This window comes from Scyliorhinus torazame, chromosome 12 (genome assembly GCF_047496885.1).
Source record: "Scyliorhinus torazame isolate Kashiwa2021f chromosome 12, sScyTor2.1, whole genome shotgun sequence".
Classification (NCBI taxonomy): domain Eukaryota; kingdom Metazoa; phylum Chordata; class Chondrichthyes; order Carcharhiniformes; family Scyliorhinidae; genus Scyliorhinus; species Scyliorhinus torazame.
The window spans coordinates 85,177,685-85,200,920 of record NC_092718.1 but is presented as its reverse complement, the minus strand read 5'-3'; the positions used below and the strand labels follow the sequence as shown (position 1 = coordinate 85,200,920).

At 51.0% G+C, this 23,236-nt stretch overlaps 1 protein-coding gene across 1 annotated transcript in view; it reads left to right on the top strand.

Annotated features, from left to right (window-relative positions):
- LOC140387070 (polymeric immunoglobulin receptor-like) overlaps positions 1–23,236 on the top strand; it is a 183,583-nt gene that overhangs the window by 135,895 nt on the left and 24,452 nt on the right. The window contains exons 8-9 of the mRNA XM_072470080.1: positions 4,179–4,377; positions 10,476–10,720. Coding sequence (XP_072326181.1) covers positions 4,179–4,377; positions 10,476–10,720 — 444 coding nt within the window. The remainder of the gene's footprint in view (positions 1–4,178; positions 4,378–10,475; positions 10,721–23,236) is intronic.

The following is a 23,236-nucleotide window of genomic DNA, read 5'->3' as shown; positions in this document are numbered from 1 at the left end:
CGTGTTGCTCGGGGGGGGGGGAAGATGGCGGCGCCCGCTTGGTCTGAGGGAGAGAAGATAGCGGCGCCCATTGTCCGTAAACGAGGGGGGTGGGGGCGATAGCGGCGACTGCACGGCCAGGCACGCCGTGGCGAAGTGCCCCTTCTTGCCTCAAGCCTTACAAAGGGCAGCGCGGGCCGGGCAGCATTGCCAGGGCTGTTTCTGCTGGCCGCAGAAATAACATCGGGGACCACCGGGGTTTGCTGGCTGGCGCGTGGTGCAGTTGTATTGGCTGGGTAAGGCTTCCGCTGGGGCGGCAGTCTGTTGGATCCATGATGCGTAGGAGGGGTGGGCCGCCCGGCTGGGGGTGTAGGCCTGAACGTTGCGTGAGGTGACCGTCATGGAGAGCGCTAGTTTCTATGTCTCCGCCAGGTCGAGCGTGGCCCCCTCTAACAGTCACTGGCGTGTGAGGTCCGACCCAATTCCCGTAACAAACGCGTCCCGCATAAGGAGGTTTGAATGTTCAGCGGCCGTAATGGCCTGACAGTCACAGTCCTGGACGAGTGGGATTAGGGCCCGCCAGAATTCTTCTATGGACTCACCAGGGAGTTGAGCGCAAGTGGCGAGTACGTGCCTGGCGAAGAGCGTGTTTGTCTTCTGAGCGTAATTCTCCTTGAGAAGCGTCATGGCTTCGGCGTAGTTCGGTGGGTCCTGGATTAGCGGAAAGACGCTGGGCTCAACCTCGAGTACAGGATCTGTATCTTCTGAGCCTCCGAGACAGGGGTGGACGCCGAGTTGATGTACGCCTCGAAGCAAGCTCGCCAGTGTTGAATGCCCTTTTTGGCATCGCTTGAATGCGGATCCAGCTTCAGGCGATCCGGTTTGATACGGAGGTCCATCTTGTGAAAATCTGAGAGCAATAAATTGATGCACGATCAATTGCACAAAGACATGAGTTGGGTACAACTGAGGCTTTATTGCTCTAAGATGTGTGGCCTCCCACAGCAGCTGGCGAAATGGCTGCAGCATGGAGGACACACATATTTATACTCCGCCTACTGGGCGGAGCCAGCAGGCAGGGACTACTAACGAACCTGTAGTACTGGTCCGACCATACATCACCTAATAGAGGTGCAACAGTGGTTTACCACACACTATTCCAAGTCGTGTCTGACAAAGCCTTATACAACCTCAGAAGTACATCCCTGCTCTTGCATTTTAGATCTCTCGACTTGCATTACATTTGCTTTCCAAATTGCCAACTGAACCTTCATGTTAACCTTAAGAGAATCCTGAACTAGGACTCCTAAGTCCCTTTGTGCTTCAGATTTCAGAAGCCTTTTCCCATTTAGAAAATAGTCTGGGCGCGATTAAACTAAATGGGAACAAAGACCGATAGCGATTGTGTTTAGCCCCGTGTTTCCCGGCATTCACAGCACCGGGAAACAACCCGCTGTTTAACACACCCCTGGTTAGACAGGGGGCCTCAGAGGAGATTGAACGGCTGAGGCTGCATAAATCCCTGTTTTTTGCACAGAGGAGCTCAGCTCTCTGGAACTCCTCAGTACGGCGAGAAATCAGGACACCATTTTTAAATGGCGCCCCAATCTCTGGAGTCCCCAGCGCAACCCCGGACCTGGCCCTCCAAGCTCCAACTCACTGTGAACGGGGTCCCAGGGCCAGCTTGGCACATTGGCAGTGCCAGGCTGGCACCCAGGTGGCAATGCCAGGATGCAAGAGGGGCACCAGCAATGCCAGGGTGCCACCCCGCCCTAAGGACAATCACCTGGTGGCCCCCGTTCTCCTTGGAGACCCCCACCAGTGCCATTCCATCTGATCTCTGTTTATTGTAGACTAGTACTGAACAGTGCTCGTCTGATGTTTCTGAGGCAAAGGGAATAGATCCCAATGCCTTGGGTGCCTCGGGAAACTGCATATTAAAGTAAGACGAGCTGTCTGACTCTAATATGCAGATTTGCCAAAAAGTGATCTACCCATAATGGGCGGGATTCACATCGCAGCATCTCGTGAGGTTGCATTAGATTCGTGAGGCATTGTGAGCTAGGTACACCCCGGGAGCGAGCTCTCCCAGCTTCTGTCAGCTACGTTGCACCGCAGCGGCTGCCTTTCAGGCACAAGATGGCTGTTCAACTGTGCCCAATGCCTCTATTCTTCCGACCAAAGTGCAGAACCTCACGCTTTTCCACATTGTATTCCATCTGCCACTTTGCCCACTTACCTAGCCTGTCCAAGTCCTTCGACAGCCTCTCTGCTTCCTCAACACAACCTGTCCCTCTACATATCTTTGTTACATCTGCAAACTTAGCCACAATTCCGTCAGTTCCTTCTTCCAGATTAATATATATCGTGAATAGTTGTGATCCCAACACTGATCCCTGCGGCACACCATGAGTCACCATCTGCCATCCTGAAAAATACCCCTTTATTTCCACTATCTGCCTTCATAGTCCTGCAAATATTTCCCCTTTGAGTATTTATCCAGTGCCCCTTTTGAAAGTTCCTGTTGAATCTGCTTCCACTGCCCTTTCAGGCAGCACCTTCAAAATCACATCAACTCGCTGTCTAAAAAGAAATCTCCTCACCTCCACTCAGGTTTTTTCACCATTTCTCATCAATCTGTGTCCGCTCTGGTTACCAAGCCTCCTGCCCTGGAAACACTTTCTTCTCATTTACTCGAACCAAACCCATACTGATTTTGAACGCCTCGATTCAATCTCCCCCTTAACCTTCTCTGCTCGAAGGAGAACAATCCCAGCTTCTCCCGGTCTCTCCATGTTAACTGAAGTCCCCAAAATCTTTCTGGTAAATCTCCCCTTGGTCACATCACGGAGATGCATTAATGGGGAATACACAGACTGTGTGATTTCCTGCAGTGGTTTTTCATTGTCTGAGGGTGTTGGAGAGAAGATTTCCAAAGCATTTTCTCATTCTTATTGGCTCTGGTATTTTATCCCTGAATTACACAGTATTTCCAGGACAGACACAGAATATTCGGCCCATCTGCTCTGTGCCAGTGTTTCTGCTCCACACGAGTCTCCTCCGTGCACCTTTCCAACCCCCCCAACACCATATTCTTCTATTCCTCGCTCCCTCATGTGTTTATCCAGCTTCCCCTTAAATACATCAGCACTGTTCACCTTAAACACTCCCTGTGGGAGCAAGTCCCACATTCTCCCCAATCTCTGTTGGAGCGAGTTCCACATTCTCCCTACTCCCCGTGGGAGTGAGTCCCACATTCTCCACACTTCCTGTGGGAGCGAGTCCCAAATTCTCTCCACTCCCTGTGGTAATTACTCACACATTCTTCCCACTCCCATGGGAGCAAGTTCCACATTCTCCGTACTCCCTCTGGGAGTGAATCCACATTCTCCCCACTCCCTGTGGGTGCTCGTCCCACATTCTGCCCACTCCCTGTGGGAATGAGTCCCATATTCTCGCGTTCTCTTTGGGAGCGAGTTCCACATTCTCCCCACTCCCTGTGGGTGTGAGTCCCACATTCTCCCTGCTCCCAGTGTGGAAGCAAGCCCAACATTCTCCCCACTCCCCGTGGGAGCGAGTCCCATAGTCTCCCCACTCCCTGTGGGAGCGAGTTCCACATTTTCCGTACTCCCTCTGGGAGTGAATCCACATTCTCCCCACTCCCTGTGGGTGCTCGTCCCACATTCTGCCCACTCACTGTGGGAGTGAGTCCCACATTCTCCCTGCTCCCAGTGTGGAAGCAAGGCCAACATTCTCCCCACTCCCTGTGGGACCGAGTCCCATAGTCTCCCCACTCCCTGTGGGAGTGAGTCCCACATTCTCCCTGCTCCCAGTGTGGAAGCAAGCCCAACATTCTCCCCACTCCCGTGGGAGCGAGTCCCATATTCTCCCCACTCCCTGTTGGAGTGAGTCCCACATTCTCCCCAATCCTTGTGGGAGCAAGACTCATACTCTCCCCACTCCCTGCGGGAGTGAGCCTCATAGATTCCCCAAACCCTGTGGGAGTGAGTTCCATATTCTCCCCACACCCCTTCTCCTCACTCTCTGGGTAAACATAGGAACAGTTTATTAAACGGAGCAGGTAAGTCCACAGGGGCGCAGTCTGTCACAAGCTTCCCGACTTTCACACACATCCGAGATGGATTTCCACCCTGCGATAAATGTTTCCGGATTTTTCTGATACACAATCCTGCGCACAGCAATGCAGGAAAACATTGGACTGGGAGTCAAACAAGACAATGATCCATTCTCACCAATGTTCCACCCTGAGGTGAAAGTTCAGATTGTCCACTCCGAGAGTGTTTACAATGAAAACATTCAGGATCCAGTTAATCCCAGTGGATGGATCAACATTACAGCAAATGTCACAGTGATATTCAATTTGATTGTTCAGCCAGAGTGAGAGATTGAAAGCAGAGAGTCAATGATGATTTCTTTCTGTGTGTTTTCTAGACAGTGGAGGAGAGAATCTGGACGTGATCCTGATCCTGGGAATACGAGCTGTGATATTCACTGTGGTTGTCGTTATCACTGTCGCTGGGATTTGTGTCTGCGAGAGACGAACAGTTAAAGGAAGTCCTCAGTCTGTTTAAAGCTTTGTGCAGTAACAATCTTGTCTGTCAGTGCAGCCAAATACCGTGTGATAGTGGGTTAGGTTACAATGAAAATGGTTAGAATCATTTTAGTGTCACCAAGTCATTCCAGCATAGAGGTAGGCCATTCAGCCTACTGAGTCCATGCTATCTCTCTATAGAGCGATCCAGTCAGTCCCATTCCCTTTGCTCTATCCCCGTATCCCCTCAAGTCTCCACCCAATTTCCTTTCGAAATCATTCATCGTCTCCGCTTCCACCCCCTTGGAGCAGTGAGTTCCACATCATTACCACTTGCTGGGTAAAACCAATCTTCCTCACATCCCCTCTCTCACCAAACATTCTAAATCTGTGCCCCCCACACCCCCGATTCCTGTACCATCACCTACTTACAACAGGTTTTCTGAGTCTGCTTTGTCTAAACCTGTCACCATCTTGTCCACCTTGATAAAATCTCCCCTCAATCTCCTTTACTCCAAGGAAACCAACCGCCCCCAGCTTCTCCAACCTGAACCTCGGAGCTAAAATCCCCCATTGAATCATAGCTTTCCTACAGTGCAGAAGGAGGCCATTTTGCCCATCGAGTCTGCACCGACGCTCTGAAAGAGCACCCCACCTAGACTTACTCCCCTGTCTTATCCCCAACCTTTGGAGACTCAGGGGCAATTTAGCATGGCCAATCCAACTAACCTGCACACATTTGGACTGTGGGAAGAAACCTGAGCGTGCGGAGGAAACCCACGCAGACACCCAAGCTCCCCATACTCACCCGAGGTTGGAATCGAGCCCGGGTCCTTGGCGCTGAGAGGCAGCAGTGCTAACCACTGTGCGGCCATCTTTGCAACCACTCTGGTAAATCACCCTCTATATCCTTTCACGACCCTCACATCCTTCCTCAAGTATAATGCCCAGAACTGGACACATACTCAAGCTGTGACCTAACCAGAACTTTAGAAATGTTCAGCATAAAATTGCTTTTTTTAAAACTCATTCCCTCTATTTCTGAAAAGCTTATTGTTTCTATCAGCATAAACAGCGATTTACAAGCAGAGTACCATCAGCAGACAGAGGGCAATGAAACAGTGGCATGCTGCTTCTTAATGTATGGAGAGGAACCTGGAACCTGAGATTCTCCTTCTCCTTTTCAGCAAGCTGAAACTATTCCTGATCCCTGGTGCTCCCCAGTCCTGCTGGGTGGACACATCAGAACCAAGATATTGGGCGCGATTCTCCAGCTGCGTTGGGCTCTCGCTTGAGCGCAACCCGACCGGAGAATGGCAAGAAAGGCCTCCAGCGAGCCTCACAATGTGCTCTGTGCCTCCCGGGATTCTCTGAAATCCCACGAGATGTCGGAGTCAGAACCCCGCCCCAAATGGGCGGGACAAAATTAAGCTCGCGGAAGTAGGTCTTAAACCTACTTAAGACCAACATGCGCGGGATCCAGCAGCCTCCTTCGATTCTTCGGCCTCCCCTGCAAGACTGCAGCCAGGTGCCGATCAGTGCTGGTCCACACAAACATGGATCAGGAGGAACCGCACCCGGGCGGTCAGGGTAAGTGCAGGGTGGCCCCCTGGCCCTCCCCCTGGAACGGAGGCATCTTGGCACTGCCCAGTTGGTACCTTGGCACTGCCACCCTGACACTGCCAAGGTGCCCAGGTGGCACTGCCAAGTCAGCAGGAGTACTGCCTGGGTGCCAGGGTGGCAGTGCAAGGATGTCCGAGTGCCATGGTGGCACTGCCAAAGGCCAGGGGTGAGGGAGAACATGCCCATGAAATGATGGTGGAGGGGGGTTTGAACAGTGGGGAAGTGCAGGGCAGGTAGGTAGGGGCCTCTGGGAGGTTTGTTGGGTGTTGGGTGGGGGTCCCAGAAGGGAGGAGGTGCTATAAGGGGGATTGGGGGGACTGAGCGGGGTGTCCTCACTTGGAGGATGTGGTGTAGTGTCCATGTGTGTGGGGGCTGACATTGTCCATGGGTGGGGAGTGTGGGGGACCCACTAGCTCACTTAGAGATCGGGGCACCCTTTCAAAATGGCGGCCCGATCTGTGAGTTCAGCTCCCCAAAGCCAAAATAGTTCCAAGTGAGGGCTAAACAGGTGAGAAATTCCCTAGGGCCCAAAAAAGTGACTAAGTGTCATTGAATAGCGGTGGGGAACTCACCGACAGAGCCGACGGTAAACTCTCTGATAACCCCGCCACAAATTAACTTCTAAATGTTTGGGGAGAATTGCACCCATTGTCTCACTGTGTGCAGCCAACATGGTTGAATAGTAATGAACAAAAATGTGAGTCGCTTAACTTTGTATCCATATCAGAATGTGCTTTCTTGATACGCACCATTTTCATGCTGTGTTAGATTGTTAGCAGCATTTGGGCTATGAACAATATTACATTTAGTTACACCGTTGATTAAAATGTTCAGGCTGATCTGTAGATATTTACATATTAAACTTCTTATTTTGATGCAACGTTCTTGGCTCAAATTTGTTATTTTTTAGTGTTACCACCTTTTCCTTATCATATGCATTCTTGCAATGACTGTTATCATGGAAACACGTCACATTGTAATTACATCCTCTTGCCACTACTAGGGATTGCTGCTTTGATTCTCAAATACAATAGGAAGTATTGTAGCTGTGCACACGATATTGTTTTGATAGGGATGACAAGAGCACTGTTCTCAGACAGCGCAGCGTCCCTCAGTACTGTCCCTTTAACAGTGCAGCACCCCCTTGCTACTGACCCTCTGACAAGACAGCACTCCTCAATACGAAACCTCCAACAATGCAGCAATCCCTCAGTAATGGCAGTCCGACAGTGCAGCAGTCCCTCAATGATGACCACCTGACAGTTCTACCCCTCCGAAGATGCAGCGCTCTCTCAGAACTGACCCTCCGACAGTGCAGTACTCCCTCAGGACTGACCCACTGCAGTGCAGCACTCCCTCAGTACTGACCCTCCAACAGTGCAGCGCTCCCTCAGTACTGACCCTCTGCAGTGCAGCACTGCCTCAGTACTGACCCTCCAACAGTGCAGCACTCCCTCAGTACCGACCCTGACAGTGCAGCACTTCCTCAGTACTGACCCTCTGACAGTGCAGCACTCCCTCAGTACTGACCCTCTGACAGTGAAACACTCCCTCAGTACTGACCCTCTGACAGTGCAGCACTCCCTCAGTGCTGACCCTTCGACAGTGCAGCACTTCCTCAGTACTGTCCCTCTGACAGTGCAGCACTCCCTCAGTACTGACCCTCTGACAGTGCAGCACTCACTCAGTACTGACCCTCTGACAGTGCAGCACTCCCTCAGCGCTGACCCTCTGACAGTGCAGCACTCCCTCAGCACTGACCCTCTGACAGTGCAGCACTCCCTCAGTACTGACCCTCTGACAGTGCAGCACTCCCTCAGTACTGACCCTCTGACAGTGCAGCACTCCCTCAGTACTGACCCTCTGACAGTGCAGCACTCCCTCAGTACTGACCCTCTGACAGTGCAGCACTCACTCAGTACTGACCCTCTGACAGTGCAGCACTCACTCAGGACTGACCCTCTGACAGTGCAGCACTCCCTCAGTGCTGACCCTCTGACAGTGCAGCACTCCCTCAGTGCTGACCCTCTGACAGTGCAGCGCTCCCTCAGTACTGACCCTCTGACAGTGCAGCACTCCCTCAGTACTGACCCTCTGCAGTGCAGCACTCCCTCAGTACTGACCCTGACAGTGCAGCACTCCCTCAGTACTGACATTGGTGATTGTCGATCTAATTTATTAAGATATTGGGCACAATCTTCTGACCTCGTTACATTCGCGCTCAAGCGTAACAAGGTCAGTGAATAGCGGGAGAGGCCAGAAATGGGAACCATGCCAGGCGCCAAACAGTTTACAATGCAACTGGCCCACTCCCGTCGGCGAACTGGGGATCTCGCCGTAGTGTGGCGAGAAACCAATGATCACCACTTCAGTCCTATTTCCATACAATTTACAAGAGCCACCCCATATCCAACGGCCTCCCGTCATTCAGCCACCTCCCCAGCAAGTGGCCACACTGGCTCAAATTAGTACTCCGTTTTAAAAACGTGAACCTGACGGAAGGGCTTCTGTGGGGAGCCGAGGAGGGGAGTAGACATCTTTGCTCACAGGCAAAGAGCACGGGGACGCTGGGCTTGACACCCCAGTGCTCGGGGGGGGTGGGGAACCTCTGCAAGGATGGGCCGCCTTGGGAGGGTGTGGGGAATGTGGGGGGTGGGGGGGGGGGGGGGCAATCGCACACGGCACCACCATGCCAACCCCTGAATCCAACCCCATTCTGGGGGCAGCCCAGCAACCATAACCCCCACTGACTGCTGAGGCTTCTGGCTGCGCGGCTGAAGGCTATCGCGAATCGGGAATTAGCAATCGTGGCTCAGTGAGCACTTCACACTACCCGAGTGGATTTCTCTGGGTAGGCGGGTCATGTGGGAGTCATTGCCTAGCATTCCGATCGCACCTTGATGCTTGGGCACTGTGTGGGAGTAAACACCACACATGCAGCAGCCAACATCTGACAACCCAGGGGAGGGACACAGCTCCTGGAAGATGACAATGGCCGGAGGGTGGGTGGGTGCCACGGGGAGGGGCGTTGCCTGGAGAGACAGGCAAAGGGTCCAGGGGTCAGTCTGCATTGCAGAAGAAAGTGACAGAGGCATCATAATGTTTGTTAAAAAAGTTGTTTAATGTGCTGTGTAATCCCCAGCCCCCAACCCCAACCCCTACCTAACCCCTTACCCCTACCCTGGTGCCCTCAGTGATGCTCAATCTGCCTGGCCCTCCTAGCTCTACCACTACATATTTGTTGTTTCCCCAGGAGGCACATCTGGGGGCTTTGGGGCTGGAGTGGCCCGGCTCATGCACAGCCGTGCCGCCCTGTCCTATGTGCTGACCCCGAGAAGTGACCTCATCAGGGGGCTGGAACTCGGGAGTGCTGGTGGTCACCGTCACCACCCCATGGCACGGGCCCGGGTTGGCGCTCAGCGTCCCCTCCTCCCGGTCAGTGCCCATAGTGCCCTGGGGTTCACCTAGGGGCGGAGCGGCAGCTGGTTTGATCTCCGGCTGCACCTGCATCATCTGGTAGTTCCCCATAGTACGCACCATCGTCTCAATGCCCGTGGTGATGCTCCTCAGCGACTGGGACACCCCCCCCCCCCCCCCCCCCCCCCCCGTGACCGGGCCATGTTCTGAAGTGCCTCAGCCATACCCACCTGCAACTGGGACAAGCTCCGCAACACCTCGGCCATTTCCATCTGAGAGCGGGACATGTCACGCAGAACCTGCATCTCCTTGGCGCATTATTTTGAGCTGGCTGGGGTTGGCTGACAACGTCAGCTTAAGTGCTGCTTGGATTTGTTACCGGGGAGCTGGTGATCGCAATCCCGGTGAATCAGTTGGTGAGCCGGCATTCGGGGCCTAATTATAACATTAGGGCTCATTAAGTGGACCAATTACTATTGAATTGCATTGCCGGTTTCGCTGTGCTAAACGCCAGGAATTTCACAACAATTCACACTCGCAATAACTTTGGAAATTACTCCAGAAGATCACGCCCAATATCTCTGTAATGGGGTCACGAACTAATGAAAATAAAAGTAGTTTTAAGTGATTTATATTTGTGTCGGTCAACATTTGAAATCTGATGTAGTTTTAAGTGTGTTTAATTTGATGTTTCTGTGCCTGGAAGGGTAAAACCTGTGGTTAGATTCATGCTGGACAAAGGTATTTGTATGTGTGAGGGTTGGTTAAGTTCCAACTGTGATCGTCTTGTGCATTGAGTGGGCAATGTTGTGAAAAATAATAGGCCAGCAGGGGTATGTAAGTTTTGCTTCGTAACTCAAGGCACTTTTAAGGACAATTAAAGCTTTTTGAGTTTGAATTTTAGCTGTATACATTGTTGGAGAAAGGACACCCGGAGTGAGCCTCTCTCAACTCTGCCAGGTGAAGCTGGAGAGGACAAGGAAGTTGCAAAGATGCAAGATTCCGAAGGAACAAGATACAATCCAAGTAACCAGGAAGTTGGGGCAGAAGGAACATTTATGTTGATCAAAGTGAACAGAGAGGTAGACATTGTTCAGAATAATTCAAGAAAGTGTAAACAAAGTGTTCTATTTAAAAGGGACAATGGCAGTAACTAGATTTAAAGTGGGACAGCAGACTTCAGAAGTGAATTAAATGCTTGATGCCATTTTAATTCAGCCTGGGACTTGAGAATTAAAGCAATTGTGAATCATTTGAACAGCAGTCAAGACAAATAAATCCTAAAGGAGTGGGTGCAAATCCTGGACTGGGGTCTCTGTTAAAAGTGCAGCAGGAATCTGTTTCACAGAGACATTTGGAAAAGATGGGCTGGATTTCAGAATGCAAATCACTAATGGAAAGCTTTGTGATGAAGAAAGATTTTAGGGACTTTGTGTGTTAATGAGGCCATCACATTTTAAGATGTTCTTTGTAATCTATGTTAACCTGAAAAATCTATGTGTAATTGTTAAGCCAAGTAAAGAACGTATTGTATCATAATCCAATTCTTTCATGTTTTTTTAAAGTATTTTTATTGAATTTTTAAGTTTTTACAAATATCACAACAAAACAAGAAGAAAGTAGTTAGTCAATAGAAAGCAAAACAGGTGCAGCACAGAACAAGAAACACTGCAAACGTAGGAATTGATAAGACAGGGTGAATTCAGAACAGTTTTCCCAACATGTTCCTCCCACAGATATAAGACCCGTCTGTACCAATGCAGGATAGAGTCAACAACAGAGAGATACATCACACTTAGCACCAGAAAAAAAAATAAAGAAAAATCCACGAGAACCCCAGGACGAAGGGTGAATTACATACTCATCCCACAACACGATCCAACCCCCATCCGGTCCCAGGACAGAACCAACATCAATCACATGACTACAAAATTGTGAAGAGAGGACCGGTGGCAGCAAGTCCAAGTTATTCTCAGACCCAGGGTCCCTCATAGAAGAAGAGGAAAAGAGGAAAGACCAGAGCTACCAGAACCGACTCTCCGGATCCCAGGTCCTGACTCATCACAGCACTCGTGAAGTTTCCACCAACCAAAAGAGAATTGTCCACCCGACTGACTAGAAAATAACCCCCCCCCCCCACCCCCCGCCCCCAAAGGGGAACGACAGGATAACCATGAGGCCTCAAATCTGAGTCAGGATATCTTTTGGTCCCAGCCGAAAGATGACCCTCACCCCAAGGAGAAGGGAGCCATCAAAATGCCCCCCAAAAGGGGTGCCCTGGGAGGGAGGGTTGATTCACCCCCCATCCCACTGCAACCATGAAAGCCACCCCACTAACCAAGGCCAGCCAGGAAAAAGGCTAATGCCACAGTAAAAAGAGCACACAGAGTGGGCCCACTCCTAAACAACCAGAACACCGAGCATCAACCATCTCCCACATTCTCCAGAACTAAACTTCACCTCGAGTAGCTCAGGAGAAAGGCAAAATGAGAGACACAACAGACTTGCCTCCAGGGTCTCCCAGAAAAGAGCAAGAACCATCAGAACTAATCATTCGGATGCCAGGAAATTTGTATCCAACCCAGACCACTGACCACGGTGTCAGAGTTGTTCTAGCCCAGCACTGTCCTTGAAGTAAACTCAGGAGAATATGACCCCAAGATCTCCCACAGAACTCCAACTCCTACACGCTGCCCGAGCCTGCACCTCCCCAATCCCAACCAGGACAAGGGATTACTCCACTAACACAATAAAAGAAAGGATTAAACAGTCTGGTCCTAGAAGGAGGGGACCCCAGTTGGGAGGAAGAAGAACCATCAAGACATCAGTAAAATGGGTATCCAAGGAGGGAGGGCCGATCCTCATACCCTGACACCCAAGGATCCCGATTCATTCCACCAGGCCAAACCAGAACCAGGACCAGCACGACGCTCACCCAGATGAGAGAAGAAATAAGGATCCTTCGGAAGGCGACACACAAACTGGATAAGAGAAACCACCACGATACAAAGGTTAACCCAGGGCCACCCTCATTCCCAGTTCCCAACCACGGACATCAATCCCACTACGATCTGCTCCAATAACGGATCAGACTCTATGTGGTAGTATGTATTAGGGGTCATGTGGGACTGTGAAGCCGTGATGCTATTGGCTGACAGATCCCGGGTCCTGGTTGGCTGTTGACTCCTGGCTCCGCCCTGAAGGCGGAGTATAAGAACCCGAGCTTCTCCCCGCCGCTCCATTCTGTTGCTGAACTGCGGGGGACAAGTCTCGCTTAATAAAGCCTCATCGACTTCATCTCTACTCGTCTCTCTCGTAAGTCATTGTGCGCTACACTCTATTAGTTCCAACAGTGCCGAAAACAGTTAAAGAGAGAGAACCGTGTTCGGAGTAAAGATAAACTTGACCCGAAGGAAGAATCCAACAGAACCCAGCTTTCCCCAAGATAACAAGAAGTCTGCCCGGGCCAAAGAAAGGTAAAAGCACTGATTCTCAAACCCAAAACCAAAAGAGAAAAGGAAACCTCAAAATGGATTATCTCTAACTCGAGGTGGGGGAGTGATGCTCAATCACAGTGAGGACTAACTAACTCCACCAAACCGTGGCCTCCACCACCAACCCATTCCAGCTCTGCTTATCTTCCCTTTAAACAAGACAGGGGGAGACACTAAGGAACAGCCCCCTCCCCCATCACAAAGATTGGCAGATACAGTGAGGCATGATTACATTTAGGATTGAAACTGCACAAATCCCATTTTCCAAATTCAACTCAATATGAACTTACTAAATCAGGATATCCAACAATACAGGTCATCACTCCCCTGTTGCACACTCCTCTCTAGGGAACAAATAGACAGCATTAAGCAAACAACATGATTAACATGGAGCAATGTCCAAGATAACAATGTAATACAGGGCAGTCCTCATGATAAAGACATCACCCCAGATGCATGAGGAAAGCAGAAGCGAAGAATAAAACAGGATCAACGAACACTCTTCAAGGTCTTTCAAGGATTCCAACAATTGAAGCACGAGATACCATCATTTCCTCAATGCTGTCTCACCAACACCCAAGTGATTCAGTGCCTAGGCCCTGGCTGGGGGAGATAACTCCACAAGTTTGCCCACCTCCAACACCTCACAACAAACATGAGGAACAGGACAATACAGGACCAGTGAGCAGAAGGTTAAACCGACTCAGACCTCTGTGGACAAGATATGTTGTGCTCAATCGAATCTGATACGCCCAGCCTCCAAATCAAGATTACCGAAACCTGGCAACCAATTTTCAAACTCACTTGAGAACTCTTCCACCACCTCGTGCCAAGGACCGGGCTCAATGGCTGTCGGAAAATAATTTAAAAACACGTTTTGAAAATATTATAACTGCAGTTGAAATACAAGCTTGTAGTGTTCTGAGTCAAGGTCAGATTATAGGTTTGCAGCTTGGCGGTAAAATCTTACACCAGCCTTTCAGCTAGACTGCAAATGTGTACAGCCGGTAAGTTAGATATCAATGTGAGTGATGGTGAAGAACACTATTCAGAAGGCACAATTCAAAACTTGTAAACCAATAGTGAGCAGAGAGGGGGCAGTATCAAACAATCCAGGTATAAAGTTACTGGTGCACGTGTTGCCTGCTCTTTTTTGCCTTTGTTCTCTTTCATTGTTTTCTTCCTTATGCCCCTTTGGACTTTTGTTTCTTTTGTTTTGTATTTTTGCAGTTTTTGAAGTGTAATAACTAAATTTTTGCAATAAAACTCAATCTAACAATACCACCGGATCCATGTTTCTTATCCGAAAAATAAGAGATCCTAAAATTTGGCACTGCGAGCAGGGCCATTCAGAGGAAAAAAGAGCCGATGAAAAAAATACTCCCCGGCTGTTGTTTAGACTCAGTAGCCCTCTTATGCGACCTCAAACTTCTCCTATATGGTAGTCGGCTCAAATCTCTAACAGACGTCTGGATTTCGGCAGTATACAGGGTAGATATACCGGCCTGGCTGAAAGAAGCCACATGGCTTGTGTCTGTTCGGAAGTATTATGGCAGAGGAAAAGAACAAACAGTTGCCGACCACCGTCAAAGGCAGGCAGACCCCGCCGGACGCTTCCTTAGATGAGAACCTTCAGAAATTAAAGGAGTATATAGAGCAACAGTTTAACTTATCCAAAACCTGTACATCTATCCCAATGCCAGGACTCCGATAGTGATGGGCTGAAATTTGTATCTTTTGATGAATTTTGCATTAAGGCGACACAGCAATTCCAAGAATAGCCGAGCTGTTCAGTGTCACACTTCTTGTCCATTCTCGCTATGCTAGAAACTTCGGTAAGGGTGCAAAATAACTGAGAGAGAGAAGGAAGATAAAGCAGTGAGTGGATAAGGTATCAACCATTCTGTTGCAAATTTATCTTTGCTCTTGACACGCACAGAGCTCAGGCTAGAGGCACTTTGCTCGTGTGTTTCACAGCTTCCGCTGGAGTTTTGTTTCGAAAAGTTTCATAAATCTTGGGACCACTGACATAAAGATTTTTAAGTATTAGGTTTTAAGACAATAGACATTTTACACACCACAAGAACCAGATTCACTAAACAGGGGCCTGAGGACATGAACCGATGTAGAATGAACTTGTCCACTCCTGTGTCCAGAATTCGGGTCCACCCGTTGTAAAATCCTGGGGAGTCCTTCTGTGTCCTGTAGATGGTCCACACTGCAGACACTGTGCCCCAGTGATGTGGGGAGTGGATATTGAGTCTACTGGATCTACAAACTATCCAGTGTTAAATATTGATATTTCACTCCCCAGTTAGACTGTCACAAGACTGGATGGAAATGTGACACTCCATGAGAGGTGACAACACAGTAAGGTTCGTGTGTACAGATTCCATGGCGCGATTGTCACTCAAGCGTAACGAGGCCAGTGAATAGCAAGAGATGCCGAAAACGAGAACCGTACCAGGCACCAAACAGTTTGAGATGCAACCGGCCCGCTCCCATAGACAAAATCGGGATCTGCCGTAGCGTGGAAGAAACCAATTTCCACCACTTAAGCCCCATTTCCATACAATTAACGGGAGTCAGCCCATATCCTCCCGTCATTCAGCGGCCTTCCCAGTATCTGCTGGCACTGATTGGTCCTCCTTTTGAAAAACGTGAACCTGGCGGAAGTGCTTCGGTGGGGAGCCGGGGAGATTAGTAGACACCTTTGCTCACAGGCAAAGAGCCCGGGGGTGCTGGTCTTGCCATTCCATTGCTCTGCAGGCATGTGGGGGACCCCAGCTGGGAGTGGGGGATCCTCTGTAGTGGTGGGTCACCTTAAGACATAGGAGCGGAAGTAAGGCCATTCGGCCCATCGAGTCCACTCCACCATTCAATCATGGCTGATTTCAACTCCATTTACCCGCTCTCTCTCCATAGCCCTTAATTCCTCGAGAAATCAAGAATTTATCAACTTCTGTCTTAAAGACACTCAATGTCCCGGCCTCCACCGCCCTCTGTGGCAATGAATTCCACAGACCCACCACTCTCTGGCTGAAGAAATTTCTCCTCATCTCTGTTCGAAAGTGACTCCCTTTTATTCTAAGGCTGTGCCCCCGGGTCCTAGTCTCCCCTGCTAAAGGAAACATCTTTCCTAGGTCCACCCTATCTAAGCCATTCATTATCTTGTAAGTTTCTGTTAGATCTCCCCTCAACCTCCTAAACTCCAATGAATATAATCCCAAGATCCTCAGACGTTCATCGTATGTTAGGCCTACCATTCCTGGGATCATCCGTGTGAATCTCCGCTGGACCCGCTCCAGTGCCAGTATGTCCTTCCTGAGGTGTGGGGCCCAAAATTGCTCACAGTATTCTAAATGAGGCCTAACTAATGCTTTATAAAGCTTCAGAAGTACATCCCTGCTTTTATATTCCAAGCCTCTTGAGATAAATGACAACATTGCATTTGCTTTCTTAATTACGGACTCAACCTTCAAGTTTACCTTTAGAGAATCCTGGACTAGGACTCCCAAGTCCCTTTGCACTTCAGCATTATGAATCTTGTCACCGTTTAGAAAATAGTCCATGCCTCTATTCTTTTTTCCAAAGTGCAAGACCTCGCACTTGCCCACGTTGAATTTCACAGCCATTTCTTGGACCACTCTCCTAAACTGTCTAAATCTTTCTGCAGCCTCCCTACCTCCTCCATACTACCTGCCCCTCCACCTACCTTTGTATCATCAGCAAACTTAGCCAGAATGCCCCCAGTCCTGTCATCTAGATCGTTAATATACAAAGAGAACAGCTGTGGCCCCAACACTGAACCCTGCAGGACACCACTCGTCACCGGTTGCCATTCCGAACAAGAACCTTTTATCCCAACTCTCTGCCTTCTCCTCATCTCCTCATCTGACAGCCAATCGTCAGTCCATGTTAGTACCTTGCCTCGAATACCATGGGCCCTTATTTTACTCAGCAGTCTCCCGTGAGGCATCTTATCAAAGGCCTTTTGGAAGTCAAGATAGATAACATCCATTGGCTCTCCTTGGTCTAACCTATTTGTTATCTCTTCAAAGAACTCTAACAGGTATGTCAGGCATGACCTCCCCTTACTAAATCCATGCTGACTTGTCCTAATCCGACCCTGCACTTCCAAGAATTTAGAAATCTCATCCTTAACAATGGATTCTAGAATCTTGCCAACAACCGAGGTTAGGCTAATTGGCCTATAATTTTCCATCTTTTTCCTTGTTCCCTTCTTGAACAGGGGGGTTACAACAGCGATTTTCCAATCCTCTGGGACTTTCCCTGACTCCAGTGGCTTTTGAAAGATCATAACTAATGCCTCCACTATTTCTTCAGCTATCTCCTTTCGAACTCTAGGATGTAGCCCAGCTGGGCCCGGAGATTAATCAATTTTTAGACCTCCTAGTTTCTCTAGCACTTTCTCCTTTGTGATGGCTACCATATTCAACTCTGTCTTCTGACTCTCCTGAATTGTTGGGTTATTACTCATGTCTTCTACTGTGAAGACTGACGCAAAGTACTTATTTAGTTCCTCAGCTATTTCCTTGTCTCCCATCACTAGATTACCAGCGTCAATTTGGAGCGGCCCAATGTCTACTTTTGCCTGCCGTTTGTTTTTAATGTATTTAAAGGAACTTTTACTATCATTCCGAATGTTACTGGCTAGCCTCCCTTCATAATTGATCCTCTCTTTCCTTGGGTGAAATTCTCCGGAAATGGCGCGATGTCCGCCGACTGGCGCCCAAAACGGCGCAAATCAGTCGGGCATCGCGCCGCCCCAAAGGTGCTGAATGCTCCGCATCTTTGGGGGCCGAGCCCCAACCTTAAGGGGCTAGGTCGGCGCCGGATGAAATTCCGCCCCGCCAGCTGGCGGAAAAGGCCTTTGGTGCCCCGCCAGCTGGCGCGGAAACGACAGCTCCGGGCGGCGCATGCGTGGGAGCGTTAGTGGCCGCTGACGGCATTCCCGTGCATGCGCATTGGAGGGAGTCTCTTCTGCCTCCGCCATGGTGGAGACCGTGGCGGAGGCGGAAGGGAAAGAGTGCCCCCACGGCACAGGCCTGCCCGCGGATTGGTGGGCCCCGATCGCGGGCCAGGCCACCGTGGGGGCACCCCCCCCCCCGGGGCCAGATCGCCCTGCGCCCCCCCCAGGACCCCAGAGCCCACCCGCGCCGCCTTGTCCTGCCGGTAAGGTAGGTGGTTTCATGTACGTCGGCGGGACAGGCATTTTAGCGGCGGGACTTCAGCCCATCCGGGCCGGAGAATCGCGGGGGGGGGGGGCCCGCCAACCGGCGCGGCGCGATTCCCACCCACGCCGAAAATCCGGTGCCGGAGAATTCGGCAACCAGCGGGGGCGGGATTCACGCCAGCCCTGGCGATTCTCCGACCCGGCGGGGGGTCGGAGAATCTCGCCCCTTATTTCTCTCTTTGTTATCCTCTGTTTGTTTTTGTTGCCTTCCCAATCTTCTGACTTCCCACTACTCTTTGCCACATTATAGGCTTTCTCTTTTGCTTTGATGCATTCCCTAACTTCCTTTGTCAGCCATGGCTGCCTAATCCCCCCTCTGATAACCTTTCTTTTCTTTGGGATGAACCTCTGTACTGTGTCCTCAATTACTCCCAGAAACTCCTGCCATTGCTGTTCTACTGTCTTTCCCACTAGGCTCTGCTCCCAGTCGATTTTCGTCAGTTCCTCCCTCATGCCCCTGTAGTTACCTTTATTTAACTGTAACACCTTTACATCTGATTCTACCTTCTTTCTTTCAAATTGGAGATTGAATTCTACCATGTTATGATCACTGCCTCCTAAGTGTTCCCTTACTTTAAGATCTTTAATCAAGTCTGGCTCATTACATAACACTAAGTCCAGAATGGCCTGTCCCCTCGTGGGCTCCATCACAAGCTGTTCCAAAAAGCCCTCCTGTTAACAGTCAATGAATTCCCTTTCCTTGGGTCCACTGGCAGCATTATTTACCCAGTCCACCTGCATATTGAAGTCCCCCATGATCACTGTGACCTTGTCTTTCTGACATGCACTTTCTATTTCGTGGTGCATTTTGTGCCCCTGGTCCTGACCACTGTTAGGAGGCCTGTACATAACTCCCATTATGGTTTTTTTGCCTTCGTGGTTCCTCAACTCTACCCACACAGACTCCACATCATCTGACCCTATGTCATTTAGTGCTATCGATTTAATTTCATTCCTAATTAACAAGGCAACCTCGCCCCCTCTGCCCACCTCTCTGTCTTTTCGATAGGTTGTGAATCCCTGGATGTTTAAATGCCAGTCCTGAACCCCCTGCAACCACGTCTCTGTGATGCCTACCACATCACACCTGCCAGTCACAATCTGGGCCACAAGCTCATCTACCTTGTTCCGTACACTGCGCTCATTTAAATATTGCACCTTTAATTCTCCATTGACCATCCCTTTTTGTTTTCTTAGTGTGGTGGACCTTGGTTTACTGAGCCTTTCCATACACTGTGTCATATTTTGTGGGATGGGGACTATCGTAACCTCTCCTGAGTTTTGTCTGTTCGTGTTTTTTTGTATTCCTAAGCAGCTACGCTCCCCGCTGATTCCTTCACCTCTTGGTTCCCTGACTTTCCCTTCCCCCCCAATCTTTAGTTTAAAGTCTTATTGACCACCCTATTTACTCTTTTCGCCAGAACACTGGTCCCAGCTCGGTTCAGGTGGAGACCATCCCAACGGTATAGGTCCCCCCTGTCCCAAAACTGATGCCAGTGTCCCATGAAAAGGAACCCCTCTTTCCCACACCACTCTTTCAGCCACGTGTTAACTTCCCTTATTCTTGCCTCCCTATGCCAATTTGCACGTGGCTCGGGCAGTAATCCGGAGATTATGACCCTTGAGGACCTGTTTTTTAATTTGAATCCTAGCTCTTCATAATCTCTAAACAGGTCCTCTTTCCTAGGCTTGCCTATGTTGTTGGTACCGACATGGACCACAACAACTGGATCCTCCCCCTCCCTCTCCAGTATCCTTTCAAGCCGGTCAGAGATGTCCCGCACCCTAGCATCGAGCAGGCAACATACCATGCGGGACTCTTTATCCTGCTCACAAAGGATACTATCTATCCCCCTGATAATAGAATCCCCTACAACTACAACTTGCCTATTTACTCCCTCCCCTTGAATGGCCTGCTGAACCATGGTGCCTTGGTCAGCTGACTCATCCTTCCTGCAGCTCTGTTCGCCATCCACACAGGGAGCAAGTGCCTCATACCTGTTGGACAGGGTCAAGGGCAGAGGCTCCTGAGTTCCTGACTGCTGGTTCCCTTTACCTGCCTGGCTTGCAGTCACACCCTGCTGTCCCTGGCAACTGGCAGGATTTAAACTACTTACTCTGACAGGTGTGACTGCCTCCTGAAACACAGTGTCCAGGTAAGTCTCCCCCTCCCGGATGTGTCTCAGTGTTTGAAGCTCAGACTCCAGCTCATCAACTCTGAGCCGGAGCTCTTCGAGCAGCCAACACTTACTGCAGATGTGGTCGCTGCAGCTCGCAATGGGATCTGCCAGCTCTCACATCAAGCATGGGGCGATGGGGGGGGGAGGCGCTGGGAGACACCCCCATGCCAACCCCTGGATCATGTGTACCTGTTCCAGAGCAACCCTTGTCCCTGCCCGTCTGCCCCACTGACCGTCCATAACCCCCACCAACTGCCGAGGCCTCTGACTGTGCGGCTGAAATTTATTGCCAATGGGGAATTGGCAATCATGGGTAAGTGAACATTTCACACAACCTGAGTGGATTCCCGTGGGTGGGCGGATCATGTAGCATGTGGGAGTCATTGCCGAGCCTCCCAATCAGACCGTGATGCCTGAACACTGCAGGAGGCAACACCACACATGCAGCAGCCAAAATCCGAACACCCAAGAGATGGAACCCAGCTCCGGGTTTAGATTACGTTATGAGTGATGTGCGGGGTACAGGTTCTGGTGAGGGGGCCTGCTGCGGCCGGGGCTGTGTGTACAGGGCGATCTGGTTGGGTGGAGATCAATGGGGGAATGGAGGGTCTCAGGGTGTGAGCCATCACTGTTTGTCAGTCTAACACCCTCTCCCAATCCCTTATAGAGAGTGAACGACATGGACAGTATTTTGGATCCAGCAGAACAGGCCCGAGGGGTACTGCAGGTAGACTGGGTGGCCAGACGCCAGAGACGGCGGCAGCAGCGTCTGCAGAGGCTTAAGGCAGCAGCCCATGTACCGGACGCCGCCCCACACCCTGAGGACCCAGCCGCCCATCAGGCCAGGGAGGGACCCAGAGGGGAGGCTCATGACGGCCCAGGGTGTACAGGTGTCGCTGGCCGTTTGAATAGATGACGTTCAGCGCGTGCCACAGGAGGCTCCGCCTCAACAAGGAGATGGTGCGGCACCTGTGCCATGTCTTCACCGACTTGGCGATCACATGGAGGAGGAGGCTACCCACTCCCGGTGGCCATCAAGGACACTGATGCCTGAAATTTTACGCCGTAGGATCATTCCAGGGCTCGAGCGGGGACCTGTGCGGCATCTCTCAGGCTACAGCCCACAGATGAATCCGACAGGTCACGGATGCCCTGTTTGCTCGGGTGGATAGCTATAAAAATTTTGACATGGACCAAGCCCGACAAGATGCCTGGGCAGCAGGATTCTCCGCCATCAGCAGTCTGCCCCTCGTCCAGGGACTGATAGACTGCACACATGTCACCTTGCGCTCACCGAGCCATCTGGGAATGCCCTACGTTAACAGGAAGGGGTTCCATTCCCTGAACATTTAGCTTCTGCGTGACCACCACACGAAGATCATGCATGTGTGTGCATGCTTTCCAGGGATTGTCCACGGCAGCTACATCCTGGGTCAATTGGTCATTCCGGACTCTTCAAGGACCACTCCTGCATGGGCAGCAAGCTTTTGGGGGTTAAGGGGTACCCGCTGTGTGCCTGGCTAATGATGCCAGTACGGAGGCCGGAGACCGAAATGGAGACCCGGTACAACGAGGCCCATGTGGCAACTCGGGCTGTCATTGACTGGTGCATCGGACTGCTCAAAACGGGGTTTTGAGGCCTCAGCCGCTCTATTGATGTCCTGAAGTACACCTGCCCAGAGGGGCGCCCGCTTTGTGGTGGCCTACTGTGACCTCCACAACCTGGCACAGCAGCGGAATGATGAGTTGGAGGTTGGGGATGAGGAGTATGTGGTCACTTCCGAGGAGGAGGACGAGGATGATGAGGCAGTGCTGGACCAGCAGGGGCTGTAGGATGATCCCAGGGAGGAACTGGAGGACCAGCTGAAGGCTGCAGGGCAGGCGGCAGAGGCAAGGGACCAGCAAGCCTGAAAGGCCAGCAAGGCCCTCATACTCGCCAGCTTCACTGAGGACGTGGCCTGGCCCGTCATCGATACCTCACGCCCACCCCCATCTCCCACCTTCCCAGGATCTGTGTCACACCACTCCAGGGTGCTGGGACTGTCGGCACCGTCAGCGGGTCACTGTCAAGGGCAGGGGGGCGATGATAACCCGCAGGGAGCTGAATGCCAGTGCCTGACCCCTGCCTGTCTGCTGAGTGCTCGCTCACACCCATCACCTGCATGTGTTATGCCCGGGGAACTTGGGAAATGCCTGGAGAGATGGGAGAAGCGTTTGGAGGTCGGCCCTCTTAGCAGAACAGTGACAGAGGCATTACACTGGTTGTGCTCACGGGTTTTTCATGTACCACAGGCGTCATACAATTCCCCACTCCCCGACGGTGCCATCGCACTCTCCCCACCACCCCCTCACACCCCCCTCATCCCCTACCTAATCTCCCACTTTCTCCCCCTCACCCCGTTCCCTCAGTGTTCCTCAATGTGCGTGGTCTTTCCAACTCTACTGCTACATCCAGGTGTCTCCCTAGGATGCACATCTGAGGTGGAGGTAGCCAGCTACTTACCACATCCGGGGCCTTTGATGACCTGGCGGGCGTCTTCTGGGGGCTCTGGGGTGGAGGGCCATGGCTCGCTTGTCAACGGTACAGTCACATCCGTGCCGTCTTAACCCGTGTGCTGACCTCGGGACGCGGCCTCATCAGAGGGGTGGAATTCGGGGGTGCTGGTGGCCACTATCCCCACGCTCTATGGGACGGGTCCGGGATGGCACCGAGAACCTCCTCCTCCCGTTCACT